Source organism: Lithobates pipiens, unplaced genomic scaffold (assembly GCF_037356315.1).
Source record: "Lithobates pipiens isolate NorthernLeopardFrog02 unplaced genomic scaffold, aLitPip1_a1.2 Scaffold_25, whole genome shotgun sequence".
Lineage (NCBI taxonomy): Eukaryota > Metazoa > Chordata > Amphibia > Anura > Ranidae > Lithobates > Lithobates pipiens.
In genome coordinates this window covers 167,606,987-167,628,027 of record NW_027507787.1, presented here as the reverse complement: position 1 = coordinate 167,628,027, position 21,041 = coordinate 167,606,987, and the positions used below count along the sequence as shown (strand labels likewise).

The 21,041-nt window shown below is 42.6% G+C and overlaps 1 protein-coding gene across 1 annotated transcript in view; it reads left to right on the top strand.

Annotated features, from left to right (window-relative positions):
- The window catches only part of LOC143930640 (ephrin type-B receptor 5-like), a 112,869-nt gene that overhangs the window by 54,501 nt on the left and 37,327 nt on the right, over positions 1 to 21,041 (top strand). The window contains exons 4-6 of the mRNA XM_077455134.1: positions 5,180 to 5,338; positions 8,127 to 8,459; positions 14,908 to 15,032. Of these exons, the coding sequence (XP_077311260.1) occupies positions 5,180 to 5,338; positions 8,127 to 8,459; positions 14,908 to 15,032 (617 nt within the window). The remainder of the gene's footprint in view (positions 1 to 5,179; positions 5,339 to 8,126; positions 8,460 to 14,907; positions 15,033 to 21,041) is intronic.

Below are 21,041 nucleotides of genomic sequence, written 5' to 3'. Positions count from 1 at the left end.
ACAACATTTATCCAGTCTTCAGACATCCAGATCTGATGATCCTGTGCCCACTGCAGGCTCAGTTTTATGTTCTTGGCTGACAAAAGTGGGACATGACATTGACTTCTACTGTTGCAGCCTTTCTGTCTGAAGGTTTGAGTGTATAGGCAGGTTAAACTGTGTTTGCTTTTAGCAAGAAGCAGCAGGCCCAGGCTGAGGGAAAGCGGTAAGTGCTGCAAGCTCAGTTCCTAGCCCACCTGTGCTAATAAAAGGGGGACGGCTTAGGTCCATGAGCCGCATAGTGGATTTAGATTGCTTCTGTGCGTTCCTGTACTGTCTCAAAGTTGACAAGTCCCAATTTTCCCAGGACATTCAAGGTATTCAGACCTATGTCCTGGCCTCTCCTTGTCCCGGGAAAATTGGCTTTGTCCTGCTGTTCTGTAGGCGAACCATCAGATCACCGGGACAGCCGCAACTTCCGGCTGTGAAAACATGGCTGTGGAATCTCCCTCTGGCTAGCAGTAAAGTTGCATCAACCATTATGACCCTGGACTGAAGTTATTCAAAGGGGTGCATGTTGGTTTTGGCATAGGAAAAGAAGGCATCAGGTCTTCCGGTAGCGAGGGGGGCGTAATTATGCTCTCTCCCTAGCAGTCGGTATCTAACCAGATGTGAACCCGTGTTACAAAGATCTATGGCCTGGTCATGAGATATGAGAAGGAAAAAGAAAACGCATAAGATCTGTTCTTTGTGCTCAACGGGATCCCATTCTGTTACTGGGAGTGAGGCAATAGAGGTACGTTGGACTGGTGGAGAGGGTGCAGGCTCAGCAACTCCCTTCTTATGCAACAGATACTTTACAGTGTGTAGTGACATGGGACAAGTCACTTTTCAGAGGAACTCTGCACTTGATTACTGCACACATTGCGAAAGCTCATCTCGAAGCTGGGGAAATGTCTTAATGTTAGATTGTTCACATGACTGCAGTCACCACCTGGTCCTGGGCAGTGATGAGTGTGCTCCGCGCTAAAGATACCCTCACGTACACAGGCGCAGATGACCCCGCCCACAACTTGGCGAGGTCGGCAGGGTATGACACATATGCCCAACGGGTGGATCTGCCCACATTAAATTTGCCAAGGGTTTGCTGAATCTTGTTAAAAATTCAGCAAATATGAACTTCTAGAAGATTCCCAATAAAATCTATTGGGGTGGTCTATACTCAAGTCTCCCCTGTTGCTTATTATGGAGATAATATGCTGCATTGTTAGTATTTACTTCTCAATAAACATTTTCTACTTGTAAAACAAGAAAAAAGGTTAAAGGGGTAAAGGGGGGAGTTGATTGGAGCAGGAAGAGGGTCTTTTCATGTGATAAATGCATTGAGTTGCTGTTGCTGCCATGTGATTGGCTGACTAACAATTTGTGTTACCAAGCAATTAATCAGATGGTTCCTTAAAAAAGTGGCCGGTGGATGTATATTTTTTACCTTTCACTTTCAGCCCTCGTTGACATTGAAGTGATTTGTCAGGTGATTTGACAGGTCAAATTGCATGACAAGTCGCAGCCTATTGCCGGCAATGACACCGTTCCAATCGGTGTGACACCGACTTTGTGCACCGATTTGCAAAAGTAGTTCCTGCACTGCTCTTGCTAATTTTGGGAGCGACTTCAATAGACATCTGTGCATGAAGCCGCAAGTCGCACCCGAAGTCGCACAGAAATGCTGATTTGAAAGAAGAAATTGCATGATTTCAAAGCCGCGTTCAATGTGAACCATGCCATTTAAATCTTCATGTCCATCTAAAGCCCCATACACACTATCAGATTTTCTGATAATTTTTGTCTTCAGATTTACCAAAACCATATAATATGAGGTCAAACCTTCGGAGTTTCAATGTGTATGCAATCAGGCAGGCCCTTCTACTACATGGTTTTGGTAAATCTGAAGACTAAAATCAGCAGAAAATCTGATAGTGTGTATGGGGCTTAAGACTAACTTGTCCACAGCGTGACAATGCTGCAGAACGATTTCACCGCAGAATGAACAGTGTTGTCACATTTACAGGAAGTGGAAAAACAATGGATTTGCCAGGATAAACAGGTAATCAAACCGTTACAGGAAGGGACTGCTATACCAATACAAGTGACAGACTGCATCATATACTGTATGTCATTTTCCATTTTGCCCATCGTCCTACTTTAAATGAGCACATACTTGAAGCGTTTTACAAATTAAATGTAATTAGTGTTAATTAACCGTTGTCTCATTTTGCACGCAACCTTGTTTCGGCTTCCTGTATGAGAGAATGGCTTTTTTAGCCTAGAATTTGGCCTGTGCGGTCCCCTGCGGTCACTCCTGTTCATCCATGCAGAATGGCCGTGTCTCTGAACACTAAGAGAGAGAGAAACGTCTCCGCCTGCAGAAACTCAGCTAGAGAAAGCCTTAATTAAGGTTGAAGCGACATGGGAATCCCAGGGGGCCGTGTTTTAGCACACATTTACATTACATTTACATGCCGCTTTTTCTTGCGCATGGCTGGGCATGTCAACAGTGGATGCATTAAGAAGAGGAAGCATGCATAAATCCCCACCGTGTGCGGGCAGACAATGGCAGATAATATGCACTGTGATGTCACTTCCTCCTTGAAGCAGATTTTCGGGTGCCTGAAAAAATAATCCTTATGTAGGTTTATGTAGGCTGATCTTTGTTTAGCTTTACTTACTTTCAAACAGTGTAAGACTGTAGTTTCTTCTTTCTGCGCACCCCAGCAAAAAAGTTCTTAGCCCCCGGGGGGGAATTGCCGATCATGTGACCACTGCCACAGCAATCGTATGATCGGGAGCCGGTCCCATCGGCTATCTTTGACAGCTTGGTCTCTGTGCTGGGAGTGAGCAGTGAGCACAGTAACATCAGCCACCGAGGAATGCTAATGCCCATCCTTTGTGTTACAAGGGCAACAGCCAGTTAAAGTCGACCTTTTAGCATTTTTACAATTCTGCATGAATAAATTCTTGACATCCCATAATATATTGCAATGACATTTTTTTTTTTATATAAAGAAAAAGCTCCAACTTTTATCAGTAAAAAGTAGACATGTGAAGAATGAAAAAAAATGTTTTGTTTTGTTTATTTACATAAATTCGTTCAGTTAAATTTGTTTAACCTCTTACATTTAAACAGTATAGAAAATAATAGAATAGTGTAGAAAAAAAAACCCAATAGAATAGAACCGCCTTCCTATTCCTATATATTCTTTTCTATTTCTATAAAAAAAAAATATATATATATATATATATATATATATATATATATATATATATATATTCTATTTGAATTTTAGGAAATGGTTATATTTGTTTTATACTATTTTTTTTTAATTCTATTCTTTTCTATCCTGTTATTTTATAGTCTATTCTATCCTTTTCTATTCTACTCTTTTTTGTTCAAATTTTTTCTCTTCGAAAATTTCGGAAGATGGTTATATGCTTTCTATTTTATTCTGCAGTTTTTTTCTATACTATTCTGTTATTTTCTATTCTATTCTATTAATTTTCCAAATTTGAATAAAAAAGGTTATATTCATTCTATACTATTTTATAGTTTTTTTTAATTATATTTTTTTCTATCTTATTCTATTCTATTTTATCCTATTCTATCCTTTTCTATTCTGCTCTTTTATATTAAAATTTATTTTGTTCGAAAATCGAATTTCGGAAGATGGTTATATTATTTCTATTCTATTCTATTCTATTCTGTAGTTTTTTCTATACTATTCTGTTATTTTCTATTCTATTCTTTTCTATTCAAATTCGACTTGATTCTATTTTAATTTTGGGAAATTGTTATATTCTTTCTATTCTATTATTTTTCAAATTATATTCTATTCTATTTTATTATAGTCTAGTCTATTATTTTTTTTCTATTCTATTCTTTTTTATTCTTTTTTTTTCTTATATATTCAAATTTATTCTATTTGAAATTCGAATTTTAGAGGATGGTTATATTCTTTTTATTTTATAAATTTTTTTATTCTATTCTTTTTGTTTGTTTTTCTTATGTTTTTATTCTATTATATTCTATTATTTTATTTTGTGTTATATTCTATTCTATGTTTTTTCTATTCTGTTCCTTTATTTTCTATTCGATTTTATTCTCTTTGGAAATCGGAAAACTATTAGAATGCGAAAACTTTTCGAATAGTTTTGAAAACTATTGAAATTGTTGTTTTGGATTTGTTGAAATTCGGTACTATTCTAATGCTGGACATACATGGATAGAAAATCGTTCATCAAAAACGTTTTTAACTAAATAAAAAAAATCTGTCGAAGTAACGCCATCATTGTATCAATAGAGCTCGCCCAATTATCGACATATTATCGATTGATATCAACATAAACGGTTGATTTTTCGCCGATCGATTACACACTCTGGGGTGCAATTTTAACACGCACGTGCGCTGTAGATTTATTTGAAATGTTTGCGATAGATTCCATTACTAAGGTTTCGAAAATCATTAATTTCAGCGCAAAAAATCCGACATATTGGTTTGTTTCTTTGGCATAAAATGTGCATTTCGAGAATCGAAAATTTGTTCACTAACATTTCGAAAGTCCAATGATCCAATGAATTCAAATGCAGCCGAATTTCCAAGAAATAAAAATTTGTCCGAATTTCAATTTGGAACGAAACAAACTGCACATGTCTAGTAAAAAGCCATCCTTGACCTCCAGTCTAGTGACTTTGCCTAGGCTAAGATGATGCCATCCGTCTGATGCAGGCAGGAGAAGCATTTCCTCAATCTCCTCTCCCCCCCAGTGATTAGATTGCCCATTGTAACTTTGTAGCAAGTCACAAGGTAAAAGGCTGCAGCAGGGGCTGACCTGCATTAGACATTTTGTGAACACCAAGAAATGCACAGGCACCCCAAGATTACTAACATTGCTTATCATGTGACCAATAGGAACTTGCAATTTTCCTATGAATCTTTATTCGAAAATCTACAAGTGTATGGCCAGACTTGGGTAAGCACTATATACTAAACTATATTCACTCATTTTGCTTCCAAAGATGGAAGAACAATGTCGATGATCTTCTAGGATCTCAGTTCTTCATGTGGGAACCACCCCATGGATACAGGAAAAATGTATTCCTGAAAAGGCTACAATAATTGCTAAATGTCATTCTATATATTTACAGCTTGCCTGCCCGGGACATACAACCCGACTGATGCTCCCACAGATCGCTGCCATCCCTGCCCAAGCAATAGCAACTCTACAACATCAGGGGCGATTACCTGTACATGTAACAGGGGATTCTACCGCACCCCCGAGGAGTCCCCCATTTCTCCTTGTACAGGTGAGTAACATGACATGAACTAACACCATTCCTAAAGTGTATATCAGCCTGACTCATCCTGGGCTGTAGGCCCTCCTAGGGTTCTTCTACAGGCAGGCAGACTGGTCAAAAGATTAGTGATCGACTGATTTTCTGCCTGCACTGACCTCCAATACAAGGGGTCACTGACCAACACTGCAAGGGTCCCTTCTACACTGACCACCAAAGCAAGGGCCACTTCTACACTGACCACTAAAGCAAGGACCACTTCCACACCGACCGCCAAAGCAAGGGTGACTTTTACACTGACCCCCAATGTAAAGGTCCCTTCTACACTGACCACCAATGTAAAGGTCCCTTCTACACTGACCACCAAAGCAAGGGCCACTTCTACACTGACCACCAAAGCAAGGGTGACACCTACACTGACCACCAATGTAAGGGTCATTTCTACACTGACCACCAAAGCAAGGGTGACTTTTACACTGACCCCCAATGTAAGGATCACTTCTACACTGACCACCAATGTAAGGATCACTTCTACGCTGCCCACCAATGTAAGGGGTCACTTCTACACTGACCAACAATAGAAGGGTCACTCCTACACTGACCAAAAATGTTAGGGTCACTTTTATACTGACCAACACTGTAAGGGTCACTTACACTGACTAAGAATGTAAGGGTCACTTCTACGCTGACCACAATTGTAAGGGTAACGGCTACACTGACTACCAATGTAAGGATCACTTCTACACTGACCACAAATGTAAGGGTCATGTCTACACTGACCAACACTGTAAGGGTCACTTCTATTCTGACCACCAATGTAAGGGTCACTTATACACTGCCCAACACTGTAAGGGCCACTTCAACACTGGCCACCAATGTAAGAATCACTCCTACGCTGACCAACACTGTAAGGGTCACTTATACACTGGCCAACACTGTAAGGGCCACTTCCACACTGACCACCAATGTAAGGGTCACTGCTACACTGACCACAAATTTAAGGGTCACTTCTACACTGACCAACATCATTAGGCCTTATTCACATGGGGCATATGAGTCCATGCCCTGTATAACAGCCGTGTTTACCTGCATGGGGATGCAGATGTTCTATGTATCCCTGTGCAGGCAGTCCCACTGTTGTCAATTGGAAAGCAGCGGCTGCACTAACACATCCACTGCCCCCAATTTGACAGCCGTAAAGGTGCACAGCCCTGAATGCAAACAGTGTGCAGACTGTGTCTGTGCAGCTGCTGCGTCCCAATTGACATGAATGGTAATTGAGTCATCTATTGTTTCCGTCTGTCTACTAGTATTATGTCCACTTCACCTCGTTACCAAACTATTGCAGGATGTTTATGCTAGCTGTTCATTAGATGTACTGTTAGATGTACTGATGGCATTACTGTTTACAGTGTGCATTGCTGAGGATAATGTGACCAAGATCCTAACTGATTTTGTGTGGTATATATTCTGTGTGAGCACCTAAGCTAGCGTCCTCTAGTTCTTGGGTGGGATATTCAGCTAATATATCTGGTTCCTGGTTCCAGAGTGGAGAAAGCTGTATCTTGATGAAGGCACCCAGACTGGGTGCCAGGCGGTCTGTCACAGTGGCCAATGTGGGTAAAAATCTGTCTGACCACAGCTCAAGAAACCTCAAAAGGAACACTGGTTGAGAGGCTGATCTAGATTATATTCAAAGGACACCATTGTATACATTTGTAAGCATATGTTAGGAAAGGAATAACCAACATTTAGAACCTAGGTTTGTTTTTTGCCGCTCTCTGTGTCTGCATTTGAGAGATAGGTGCTCTCTTCTTGTCCAGGTGAAACTATTTGAATACAACAGAAAGTGAGGAGAAATCTTCACGAGGGAAACATTCAGCAATAAAAATAGTTAGGAGGGTTATTGCTATCTGTGTCCTTTGTCACCGCAACAGAAACTAAGGGAAAATCTCCCCATCAAGTGTTCAAACAGCAATATAAAAAGTAAAAGTGGCAGAGGTTGTGATCCCTCCTCTATCCATAACAAATGTTTTCCCTAGAGCAAATTAGGAAAGGAGGGATGACATGGGATTATTCAGGCAGAATTAATACAGACAGAGATTACACTGAGTTTTCACAGCTGCTATCTAGGGATTTCTAGTGAATTGTGACCAGAGAGAGGGAGCAATAAAGATCTCAGAAAGTTCTCTATGCTCAGGTACTGTTATGCCGCATACACACGAGCGGATTTTCCGTCAGAAAAATCTTGGATGGTTTTTCCGGCTTGCATACACACGTTCACACAAAGGTTTGCTGAACTTTGGAACGTTAAGAACGCGGTGACGTACAACACTATGACGACCCGAGAAAATGAAGTTCAATGCTTCCAAGCATGCGCTGAATTGCTTCCAAACATGCGTAGGAATTTTGCATGTCGGAATTGCTACAGACGATCGGAGTTTCCGATTGGAACTTTTTCCGACCGAAAAATTTAGGACATGCTCTCAATCCTTCGCTGGCTGGAATTTGGCCAGCAAAAGTCCGATGGAGCTTACACACTGTCAAATTTTTCCGACCAAAAGCTCTCATCAGTCTTTTTCTGGCGTAATTTCCGGTCCTGTGTACGCGGCATAAGATGATCTAGCAAATGGGCAGACACAAGTCATTTAAAAACATGCTGTACATTTTAAAGATAGGTGTGTTACATTTTCAGTTTATATTTTGGATCAGGGATTATAAAAATCATATGAAAAGTACATTGGGTTAATTTCCATCATTTGCTGGTAAATTGCTATATAAACTCTCCCGTCTGTTCCAGGACCTCCTTCAGCAGCTTGGGATTTGAATTACGAAGTGACAGGTCCTGGATCTGTGTCCCTGACCTGGAGGACTCCTAAGGACTTGGGAGGTCGGAAAGAGGTCATGTATTCGGTGGCATGTAAAGAGTGTATGAGCGGACGCTGCCTCCGGTGTGGGAATGGAGTGATGTTCAGACCCGGCCAGGTAGAACTCACCCAGACACGTGTCCATCTCACGGGGCTCCTACCAGGCGTGGCCTACACCATGGAGGTGCAGTCAACCAATAAGGTGTCTGAAATGAGTGCTGAACAGCCAAAATACGCCTCTCTGAACCTCAGCATCAGCCAGTCAGGTCAGTCCTATTTGCATTAAAGCTGAACTCCAGGCAGATATAAAATACACAATTATTGCAATTCTGTATTCATTAACACGCCATTAAATTTATTTTTTAATGCAAGCAGTGTAGGTATCTGCATTTGCTTGGTATCAACCTTTTCAGTCCCTGTACAGCAGGGCTCAGACTTGGGGAGATAGAAACAAACAGCAGAAGAAGCCAATTAGTTGCTTTGATGCTAACAAGCCGTATGCTGATAGGAGGGTAGAGCAGAATGACAGAGATAACAAACTCCGCCTACTTGCTGCCTGCCCGCCAACCATCCAGGTCGCGGACGGCTTCCCCAGATTCTCCTCCTGGCCAATCTGGTCACTTCTCCTCCCGACCAATCCAGTCTTAGGGCCCACTTCCTGTCCTGATTAGCCGGAAGGAGAAGCAGAAAGACAATAGCAAATGTACCTTTCTTGCTTTCTTATGTTTTCATCAAGTCAGTTTTTTTTTCAACAGAAAAGCTCTCTTGCAGGTACAGGGATGGGGCAAGCCACTTAACACTGGTGGGGGTGCTTACAAAGATCAGCTTTTATTTATTTATGTAAAACATTTATCCCAAAAGGAAAATGAATGAAGGAATAAAAAAAAAACTGTTGTTGTAATTATAAAGTGTGAGCTGGAGTTTGGCTTTAATTAGTGTATCTAAGCCATCATTCACATTGACTGCAGCTTTGAAATCTTGCTACTGCTTTTGAAATCGCACAATTTCAAAGCGGCATTTTAGTGCGACTTGGAAGATATTTGTGCAGCTTCATGCACAGATGTCTATGCAAGTCAGACCCAAAATTGCCAAAAGTAGTACAGGAACCATTTTGTAAATGATGCAGCACCGCAAAATTAAAATTAGAGTTGCACCAATTTGAACAGTGCGATTGGCAGCAATAGGATGTGATTTGTCATGCGATTTGACCTGTTAAATCGCATGACAAGTCACTGCAATGTGAAGGAGGGCTGAATCTGCTAGTCCATCTAACACTTCCCTCCCCCAGACTGACAATTCTGCTGTCCAAAGGTGGCCCCTGTGCTCCTTCATCCAGAGTGAGGTGCTCTAATTCAGGAGGAGTGTTACTGGTCAGATCACCAGGAGAAAACCGGGGGCGGGGGGCCTAAAAAATGAAAATGAATGCAGCCACCACATCTAATGATTGGTAAGCTGCAATTCACATTTTTGGTTTCAGGTTTAATGCCGCTTTAATAACTTCCTTTCTTCTTGACTTTTTTCTTTGGGGGGGATGGGGTTGGGTGATGAACGAAAGACGTTTTCTCAGTGATGAACTTGGCACAATAAACATTATTTACTGTCTTGCCAGCTTTTCTGGTTTATTGGTTACTGATCCTCCCATCATTATAGGATTCCTACATTATTTTCGCTCGGCTGGGCCAAGGGGTGAGAATTTCTCCGAGAGGAGCTGCGAGTTTCATGATTCCCGGCAGAGCTGGTGTTATGTTCTCACTAATGTGATGCTGTGCAGCCGACACTGGAATTGTCTTGTTTAAAGATGAACTCCGGGCAGATATAAAATAAATAAATAAAAATAAAGCTGAATTACAAGCACAAAAAAATGAATTTAAATATATTCCTCAACGGCCACAAAGGATATAAATCCACTTTGTGTGCATTAAATTCCCTTGTAAACTCAGATTGCTGTGCTGTACATAGTCTGAGTAGAGCTGTGGGAGGGACCCAGCAGGCCCCACCCACTACAGAAAACTACAGGAGGGGGCGGAGACAAGACCAGTCACCCTGCACAGGGAGAGAGCGCAGCAGTGAGCGGTCTTTATTACAGGAAAAGTCTCAGACTGGATTACTGCACAGATCTGGAAGAAAGACACAAAGCACTCCAAGATCCAAGAAGAATACACATGACAAATGTATATAGACAATATTTATTATAAGTACTTATATACTATAGCTCCATCCATTTACGCATATACATTCACATCAGCCCCTGTCCTTAAGGAGCTTACCGTCTAAGGTTCCTAACTCACATTCCTACATACACAAACTAACCAATACCAATTAACCCACCAGCATATTTTTTGGAGTGTGGGAGGAAATCAGAGTACCCGGAGGAGACCCACGCAGGCACAGGGAGAACATGCAAACTCCAGGCAGGTAGTGTCTTGGTTGAACCAATGACCATAGTTCTGCTAGGAGGAAGTGCTGCCCAATATTTTCTAATCAGATTTACAGCAATTATTTGTTCATTTACCCTTGTTGTTCATTTAAAAAAATAAAAAAATCATTGCATGTATTTGTTTAAAGCGGCTAATGCATCTGTGGTTATATCTGCCTCCTGTACTTGTCCGCACAGCAGACACTCAGACAGGGAGAAGAAGGGGCAGCACTCTGAGCCAATCAGGAGCAGTAGCTCAAAAGGGCATTCATTATGGATATTTAGCCAGGCTCTGAGTGGAGGCCAACATATAGAGTGGGTGTGGTTTGGGTGTGCCCACCCAGAAAGTAAGTGGACATATTACAAACTGTGGGTGTAGTTAACAATGGGTGGGTCTCTCTCTCCACTCCAAGAGTTAACCGCTTGTTTGTAGGCAGGTTGCCTACAGCATAGAAGTTGGCTGGCCCAGGCTGGGGAAGGGTTTGGGGCTCGCTGTCTCTGGGTCTCACTCATCCCTGTAGGCAGGTTGCCTACAACATGTTAGCTAGGACCTTGGCTGGCCCAAGCTGGGGAAGGGTTAATGTTCTGCACTCTGTTCCCAGGCTTTTTGGACCCTCCATATCCATCCTGTTATATAAAGGAGGAGGACGGCTGGATTCGGGGGTCGCTCTCTCTGGGTCTCGCTCATCCCTGTTCCTTGAGATATTGTAGCTGTCATTGATCACCAAGTAGGACTGCTGTGCCCAGCACTAGTCAGTTGGAAGACACCTGGAGTCTGGAGAACTTTCAAGTCTTTGAGGAAACTACTAATGGACTACTACCTTGTTGAGGTATGCCTGGGCAGCCTAGTTGAGTTATATAGGAAATATTGCACCGTAATGTTGATGTTGGACTGTGCTGCAAAAATTTCAGTAATGTTTCATCAACTGTTCTAAGCCTAGTCTGAAGGCATCTAAAGGGGTGCATGAAGGTTTCTGGCATATGAAAAAACAGGGTCAGTAAAGCACATGTGGAGTATAAACTAAGTCACTACGGAAGGTGTACTTAGCAAGACAAACAGGAGGAGTAATGCAATTGCTATGGGTAACCAGAAATAGTGCAAGGTACATTACAGCTAGTCCTGAAGTGTGGTATCTGGTGTAAATAACAGGTCCTCCAGGAGTGAGGGGGGTCTGTGAACTGGCTCCTTCCCTAGCGGTTGGTTTCCCAAAGCAACCAGGACAAAACCTACGGTACGGAGACCTTGTCTATCTGGCAACATGGTACGGGAGAGAAGGAGTTGACATATGCACCCATGAGGTCTGCACTAGGTGCATGCCAAGACCCCATTCTGTCACTGGGAGTGAGGTGGCAGAGGTAACCTGGACTGGTGGAGAGGGCATCGGCTCAGTGGTGTTCTTCCTAAATGCAATGTACATCTACCAAGCTGAAGTGGGTAGCGACACAGGATAGCACTTTTACAGAGGGACTAACTACTTACTGGACACGGTATTAGGCTCATCTCTAAGCCTGGGAACCACCATAATGTTTGGTTGTCACCAGTCCCTGCCTGGTCCCAGGTATTGATGAGCGCGCAGGTACAGGTACTACCACATGCAAGGCGAAGTTACCCTGCCTAGGGGATGATGAATAAAGGGATATACTTACCTTATTCCTCACTCCCACTGGCTTCCTTCTCTTTGTGTGACCGGTCACTTAGAGCCTCTTCGCTTCTGTGATTGATTGGTCACAGATTTCTGATGTCATCCACATTGTACAGGACGACATCGAGGTCCTGCCTCCATTCTGGGACATCGGCTAAGTTGCTGGGGGAGTGAGGATTGAGGTAAGTATATTACCTTATTTATCATCTCCTTGGTAAAGCGATAAGCTAACTCTTGCAATGTGTAAGTTTTTTATTTTTATTTTGAGAGTTCAGATGTTAGTATTAAAACAAAAGCCAAAACCAAAATTAGAATATATCGAGGCTCACCAATCATTACATGTGGTGGTTGCATTAGTTTTCTTTTTAGGCTTTTATACCTCGGTTTCCACCTGGCATTCTGGCCAGTAACACAACACCTGCATTAGAGTGCCTCACAGGAAGCACCTTTGGACAGCCGCATTGTCAGTCTGGGGGGGGGGTGTTATGCCGCGTACGCGCGATCGGATTGTCTGGCGTACTTAGTCATACAATCCGGCGGATAGTCTGGCGGACTTTCTAACGAACGGACTTGGCCACACCCGGACACACAGAAAGTCCGGCGTTTGCTAGCGTGATGACGTACAGCACGTACGACGGGACTAGAAAAAGGAAGTTCAATAGCCAGTAGCCAATAGCTTCCTTTTTCGTACTTGCTTCTGAGCATGCGTCATTCTTAGTCCGCCGTACTAGCATACTGACGAACGTATTGTCCTCTAAAACCCAAGTCCGACTGGAAGATTGGAGTTCAAAAATACTTTCTTAGTCCGCTGGACTTCACGCTGGAAAAGTCAGCTGAAGCCCACACGCGATCGAATTGTCCGCTGAAATGCGTTTCGGCGGACTAAGTACGCCGGACAATCTGATCGTGTGTACGCGGCATTAGATGTACTAGCACATTTAAATACACTAACAAATAAAGCCAAACTCCACCTAATACGTTATAATCAGGTACAGCAAATTGTTTTTCTTTTTTCCTTTTGGGATAAAGATTTTACATAAATAAATAAAATCTGATAATGGCAAGCACCCCTGTCAGTGGTAAATGGTTTGTCTCATCTCTGTAACTGATAAATCTGCATGAGAGCTTGTTCTGTTGAAAAACAAAAGAATTTACTGGCTGGATCACCAGATGAAAATAATATAAAGAAAGACTAAAAAACAAAAAACAAAACAAATGCAGCTCTCATATCTTAGCCCCCGTACACACGGTCGGAGATTTCGGCAACCAAATCCGTTGGATTAATTCCGGAAGAGGTCCGGAAGTGATGTTGCATACACACGGTCGGACTCAGTTGTCGGAAAATCCGATAACGTGATGACGTTATTTCGTTCCGACGGGACTACGTTCAGGCTAGTAGCCAATAGCTTTGGTCTAGGAATTTGATCTGAGCATGCGTGGCACTTTGTCCGTCGGAGTAGGCTTACACATGATCGGAGTATGTCCGATCAGAGCATTTTGTCGGAAAATTTTACCGGCAAGTTGGAAAAGTTGGTCCGTCGGATATTCCGACGGAAACAGTCCGATGCAGACCACACACAGTCGGAATATCCGACAAAACAGTCCGATAGGAAACATTCTGTCTGAATCTCCGACCGTGTGTACAAGGGCTAAGAATTGGTAAGCTGCAATATATAAAATGTTTGCTTTTGAGTTTAATACTGCTTTAAATATTATTAAAATGTTTTGTTTTTTGTTTTTTTAAAGGGACAAAAACCCCAATATGCATTCCGTGCGATAGAATATTTTAATCAATATTAAATCTAACGTTGAAACAAATGTTAGCTCATAGAAGATTTCAATGTTCTTTTATTGTAGTTTTATTGTTTTTAACTACATCTTCTTGTTCATTTTTATTTTTATATTTTTGGCCCTGTTTATAATAAAGAAAGAAAGAAGAAAAAAAAAAACATGATATATTTCGAGGCATTGATTTGCAATTGATCAATATTGAAAACTTTTGAAACAAGATGTGGAAGCTTATAGGGGAATTTAGTGGTCTTTTTTTTTTTTTTTTTTATTACTTCTCCTTTTTCATTTATGTTTTATTTTATTTTTTAGCCCTAGTTATTATAAAGAAAGAAAGGTACATAAAAAATAAAAAAATAAAATGATACATTCATGAGGCAGTGATTTTTAACAGATCGATTTTGAAAACTTCTGAAACAAGATGTTAAAGCTTATAAGGGTTATAAGTGATTTTTTTTTTCTTTTTTTTTCATTTTGCTCCAATCTTTTCCCTTTTAGCTGTGCCTTCCTCCCTTCTCTCTCTCCCCCAAGCCCTGCACTCTAAACGAATTTGTCTTTGTGACGCTTTCTCTGTATCATACGTGAGGGTCTCACAAGAGGCGGTGATGCGGTGACCCAAATTCAAAGTGACAGCTCCGGCCAAGCGTCGCCCTCCCCGAGGTCACATGTCACAGCACAGAGCACAGAGCGCCTGTGTTATTGCATTCTCGCTTTTTTTGTGATACACAGAAAAATATGTTCCAGCTCAGTGTTTTTTTTTTTTTTTCCTTCCTCTTTGAATTATTTTTATCTCTTGTACCTTTTTAGGTCCTTTTGGTTCTCTCCCTCCTGGTTTTTTATAGGTCTAATTATTTTTTTTCCTTCCAGTGCCATCTGCTGTGCCCATAATACACCAAGTCAGTCGGTCCACCCAGAGTATCACCTTATCCTGGCCCGAACCGGAACAACCGAATGGCAAGGTCCTTGACTATCAGCTGCGTTACCGTGAAAAGGTACTTGCTGCAAGTGCCTCTCGGACTCATTATCCCATGACTGTGAAGAAGCAAACACAGCATATAGACAGACATCTGCTACCAGTAACATCTGCCTCTCTACAACACAAAATCTGTGCATAGCCCTCGGGCCAACTAGGTATTCGCCTAAAGGCTGCACTCTTCAAAGGGGCATCATATGGTATTTTAGCATTTATTCTTTCCATCCTGTTTTGTCTGTTGTATAATTAAAGCTCAACTCCAGGCAAAAAAAAAAAAAAGTTTTCCCTTGAAGTGGGGATGTGCCCACACTGGACAGATAAAGAGTCCTAAAAAGGCTAAAATAGCTTTCTTAGAGCAGATGTTGCCCCAGGCTGCCCTCAGTGCTGCCAGCAAATCCGAAGGTCTAGGCGCTCCAATCTGTTGAACCATCATAACACTTGGTTCGCACTGAATTCTATGCAGATTAGATCCGATCTGAAAGGCATATCATCTGAAAAAACATTGTTTGCTATGAAAGCCATTCACATCTATGCGGTGCGCAGGGCCGTTTTTAAGGCAGGGCAAAAGGGGCAGCTGCCCTGGGCCCTGTCATTGTTGTGGGGCCCAAAGCAGATGCCTCATACTTGCCAACTATCCTGGTTTAAATTCCCTTGTCCCTTGAGGGTTTTAGTCATGTGCTGTGTCCCGATATCTCAGTGTGAAGTGTTGCTACTAATGCTGCCCATCTCTGCCCTATTGTGGTGTACAGATGACTCACATGCAGACCCTGTGTTTACATGTAAATTACCGAAATTCATATGTAAATCGTGGTGACATTCATATGTAAATTGCAGTGGCCAGCAGCATTGATATGTATATCATGCCCCAGAGTAATCTCTAGCAACCAATCAACAAGCAGAAATCATGTGCTGTACCTCTAGCAACTAATCAGTGAGCCGTAATGTGTGCTGTACCTTTGGCAACCAGTCAGTGAGCGGTAATGATACACTGTAACCTCTGGCAACCAATTGGAATAGCTGCCTGATCTGATTCAGTAAACTGAATTTGAGTCTAGCTGCTATTTATTGTATGTCTCAGAGCAGGTGTAGAGTGAAATTGAATGGGTGGGGGGGGGGGCCCAAGAAAAGTTTTGCCCAGGGTCCAATCAATATTAAAGACGGCCCTGGCGGTGCGATTCTGATCCGGTCACAAAAAGGGTCCTATGCGAATGTTATCGCCAGCTATGCCAAATCCCCTCAGATATCACATTCATTCACCTTAGAATTACACCTGTTACAACAGAAACCGCATCAGATTTGCACCACATCAGTGTGAATCGAGACTAAATTTGCAAGATGACTTGAGCCACATAAGAACCATTGGGTAACTGTTTCTGTTGATACAATCAAGCTTTTTCACAGTCAAAGACTGTTTACAATCATTTCTAACCTGAGTCTAAGTTTTTTAAACTATATTATTATTATTATTATACAGGATTTATATAGCGCCAACAGTTTATGCAGCGCTTTACAATATAAAAAAGGAGACAGTACAATTACAATGCAATAAAATACAGGGGGGCCTGCTCATAAGATTTTACAATCTATTAGGGTGGGGCAAGTGGTACAAAAGGTTATAACTGTGGGGGGATGTGCTGATAAAAGTGAGGAAAGTTTTCAGGGATCACTTAAAGGCAGCCAAAGTAGGAGATAGCCAGACAGATTGCGGTAGAGAGTTCCAGAGGATGGGAGAAGCTTGGGAGAAGTCCTGAAGATGAAAATGGGAGGAGAAGACAAGGGAGCTAGAGAGCAGGAGGTCTTGAAAGGAGCAGAGAGGACGGTTTGGGTGAAATTTGGAGACAAACTGTAACCATCCAGCCCAAATTGTATAATTGTCGCACCCTCCTATGTAGGTGCTAGAATTAGTGTAATATAGTTTTTGTTCTCCTGCATAACAGGAGAATTGCTAGGGAAATTAATTAAGCTCCCTGTTTAAAGCGGAGGTTCACACAAAAAGCAAACCTCCACTTTTCAGAACCCTCCCCCCCTCCGATGTCATATTTTGGCACCTCTCAGGGGGGAGGGGGGTGCAGATACCTGTATTATACTACTTCCGGTAATAGACTCCCGCGGGAGTCACGCCCCTTCACGCCCCCCAATTAGTGTAACCTGCTCAGTGTGGTCAGCTGTTGGTTGGATAGGTTCTGGATGAATAGGTGGATAGTATGCAGAACACAGCATTGATATTAATGCCACTCCAGTCTATCCCAGGGAGGGAGGCCCTAAAGGATGCTGGGAAAAGATATTTCTTCTTTGGATGCACTGAGCACGAGGTCTTTCCGGGAGAGGAGAGTTTGAGTCTGGGAGGGGGCATGCTGCCTCTCTCAGGCACCTGTTGCCTTGCAGCCTCAGGTGGGCAACCTGAGGGTCCGAAGTCTGAGAAAGTGACCCTGGTTCTACAGAGAACTGGCAGAAGGGCTATCTATTGAAGATCTGGTCTGGTATCACTGTTATAGAGGGCCAGGAAGGAGGCTACCAGCTCTCCCTGGACATTTTGTGAGTACAGACAACATAACGGATCCATATAGTCAGATGAGGGTCCAGACAAAGGAACCCTGGTTAATGTTCTGAAGAGATTGTACAGCTGCTGCTACTACATTGGACTTTTCTCAGTTTCTGTTACTTTTGGACTGCCAACAACAGGAGCAGTCTACCATAACTGGTTTGTGTTCTGAGGAGCTTTGTCCAGCAATTCCTGCTACTAACGTACTTTGCTCAATGCTGGAACTTTTTTGTTTCTGCGAAGGAGAAGTCTTCATTCTGCTATAAGCAAGAACTTCACCAGAGCTTGACTGAGAGATCAGTTAGATGTGCTCAGTTGTAAATAGTTCTATTTTTATGGAGTACCGCACTAAATCCCCTTCACTATCCAAGTTCTCCAAAATAAAACAACAACCCCTAGACTGCTCATTGAAGACAACGAGCGGAAGAGTGTGTGCACCTGGCTATGTGAATCTACTTTGTGCCAGCTGCGGGGCAAAAGTGGGGAATACCTGGGAAAAATACCAGCGGCTCCTAAGGGAGTAGCACTACATAATATACCTGAAAAAATCTACTTTTTTGAGCATAGTAATCTCCTCTAATAGCCAGAATGTATCTACTTGTAGTGCCCGTTCCAGTATTGGGGTTGGTTTGGTGGCTTTCCAGTAACTGGGGATCAGGCTTTTGCCTTCGTTTAATAAAAAGGGGCATCGATAATTTTTTGTACTATTAGGTAGACATATACATATTATGAAATAAGACCCCCCAGGGATCCTGTGGAAGGGTGTTAGTGAGCATGTCCACCAGATAGGTGAGAAGACCTGGCTTGTAATCTGTCTATCAGTGTATCCCCGAGATGTTCAGTAGGATTGAGGTCAGGTGTCTGTCCAGGCCACATGAGTTTTTCCACATCATGTCTTTATGGAGCTGGCTTTCTGAACAGGGGCACATGTAAGCAGGAGAAGCCAGCTGTAGTAATTCTGCCCCTTATGGAGGTGGGAGCTAGGGCAGATTGAAAAAGGCCATTTAGGCCAGGCTGGAGATCCCTATATGAGGTCTATGGCAGGAAGCAGGGAACAAGATGGCAGAGGGTTTGACCTCGGCAGGAGGCATGCTGTCCTAGTAGGGCTGGGGCGGAGATAGGGAATTATGACTTGGTACCAAAACCGGGTAACCACGAAGCCCATTTTACACACACTCATACGTAAACAGAAAATAGCATTCCTAAACTGTTGACACAAGGTTGGAAGCACACCGATGTCCATTATGTCTTTGTATGCTGTACAGCCGGTGTTGCCAACCCATGAATCAGGATCTGCCAGTCGATCGTAACCAGGTGACTGGTAGATCCTGCCCTGAGCTTGCCAACCCGTCGTCTGTAGAGCAGTGAAGAGCGGGGGCCTGCATCATCAGAGTGAGCAGGCAGCAGAGTGATGCAAACTGCACTCTGCCTCTCTGTACCCAGCCTAGGAGCAGGCAGCACCAGGAGAGGATGGTGCCCTTGGAATAGAGCTCACATGTAGGCAAGAGGCACATCACACTCCACAACGAGTGCTGCGTTGTTGCAGAAAGCCCAGGACCTGAAACACTCACCAAGTGAGCTGCACAGGAGGCAACACGCTTCTCCAGCATACTCTGCCCACCGGCCACTGCTCTCTCAGGTTCCACAGTAAATCCCATGCTCAGCCACAGAGTGGTAAGCTGACAGCTAATGTATGCTGCAGAATTTACAATTGTGCTGATGGCTGTGTCATCTTCCCTCTTCCCTTTCCTTGATTTCGAGGGACTGTCCCTGATTTGGAACAATGTCCCTCTTTCTTCCTCATTTGACCCTCATTTTGGTCTGAGCTACATTGCCTTGCAAAAGTATTCCCCCCCCCCCCCCCCGGCATTTTTTGTTGCCTCACAACCTGGAATTAACATGGATTGTTTGAGGATTTGCATCATTTAATTTACAGAACATGCCCACAACTTTGAAGATTTTATTTATTTTTTCATTGTGAAGCAAACAACAAATAGGACAAAATAACAGAAAAAGTCAATGTGCATAACTATTCACCCCCCTAAAGTCAATGCACAATGCTGCCACCACCATGTTTCACTGTGGGGATGGTGTTTGGGTGATGTGTTGGGTTTGCACCAGACATAGCATTTTCTTTGATGGCCAAAAAGTTAGAGCACCTTCCTCCATACATTTCAAAACATGCCATTTTGTTTTTTGCTGAAAGTAATGCACACGATCCGACATTTCGACGGACTAGGTCCAACGGTCCTCCCGACGGACTTTCGGTGGACTTCCGACTGACTTTCTGAACGAACGGACTTGGCCACACACAATCACACCAAAGTCCAACGGATTCAACCCTGATGACGTACAACTGGACTAGAAAAAGGAAGTTCATAGCCAGTAGCCAATAGCTGCCCTAGCATTGGTTTTTGCCCTTCGGACTAGCATACAGATGAACAGATTTTTCTACAGGACTCGAGTCCGTTGGAAAGATTTGAAACATGTTTTATTTCTGGGTCTGTCTGACTTTTAGGGAAAAAAGTCCGCTGGAGCCCATACATGATCGTAATATCTGACGGATTCATTCTGAGTCCGTCGAAAAGTCCGGTCGTGTGTATGCGGCATAATGGCTTTCTTCTGGCCACTCTGCCACAAAGCCCAACTCTATGGAGCGTACGGCTTATTGTTGTCCTATGTACAGATACTCCAGTCTCTGCTATGAAACTCTGCAGCTCCTCCAGGGTTACCTTAGGTCTCTGTGCTGCCTCTCTGATTAATGCCCCGCTTGCCTGGTCTGTGAGTTTTGGTGTGCAGCCGTCTCTTGGCAGGTTTTCTGTTGTGCCATGTTTTTTCCATTCGGTTATGATAGATTTGATGGCGCTCCTAGGGATCATCAAAGATTTGGAGATTTTTTTATAACCTAACCCTGACTTGTACTTCTCAACAACATTGACCCTTAGTTGTTTGGAGAGTTCCTTGGTCTTCATGGCAGTGTTTGGTTAGTGGTGCCTCTTGCTTAGGTGTTGCAGCCTCTGGGGCCTTTCAAAAAGGTGTACATATGTAACGACAGATCATGTGACACTTAGATTGCACACAGGTGGACATCATCTCACTAATTATGTGACTTTTGAAGGTAATTGGTTGCACCAGAGCTTTTTATGGGCTTCATAACAAAGGGATGAATACATACGCACATGCCAATTATCAGTTTTTTTTTTCTGAAAAATAGTTTTATGTATATATTTTTTTAATTTTACTTCACCAACTTAGTCTATTGTGTTCTGATCCATCACATATAATTCAAATTAAAAAAACATTGAACTAAAGGCTGTAATGTAACAAAATAGTTAAAAAGCCAAGGGGCTGAATACTTTTGCAAGGGACTGTATATAGTTGTATATAAAATGCACTTTTTATCTTTAAAAAATTGTTTCCCAGGGCTAAACCTGTCACCCAAATTCTAAATCACTTCATTTGTAAAATTTAAAAGCAATTATATAG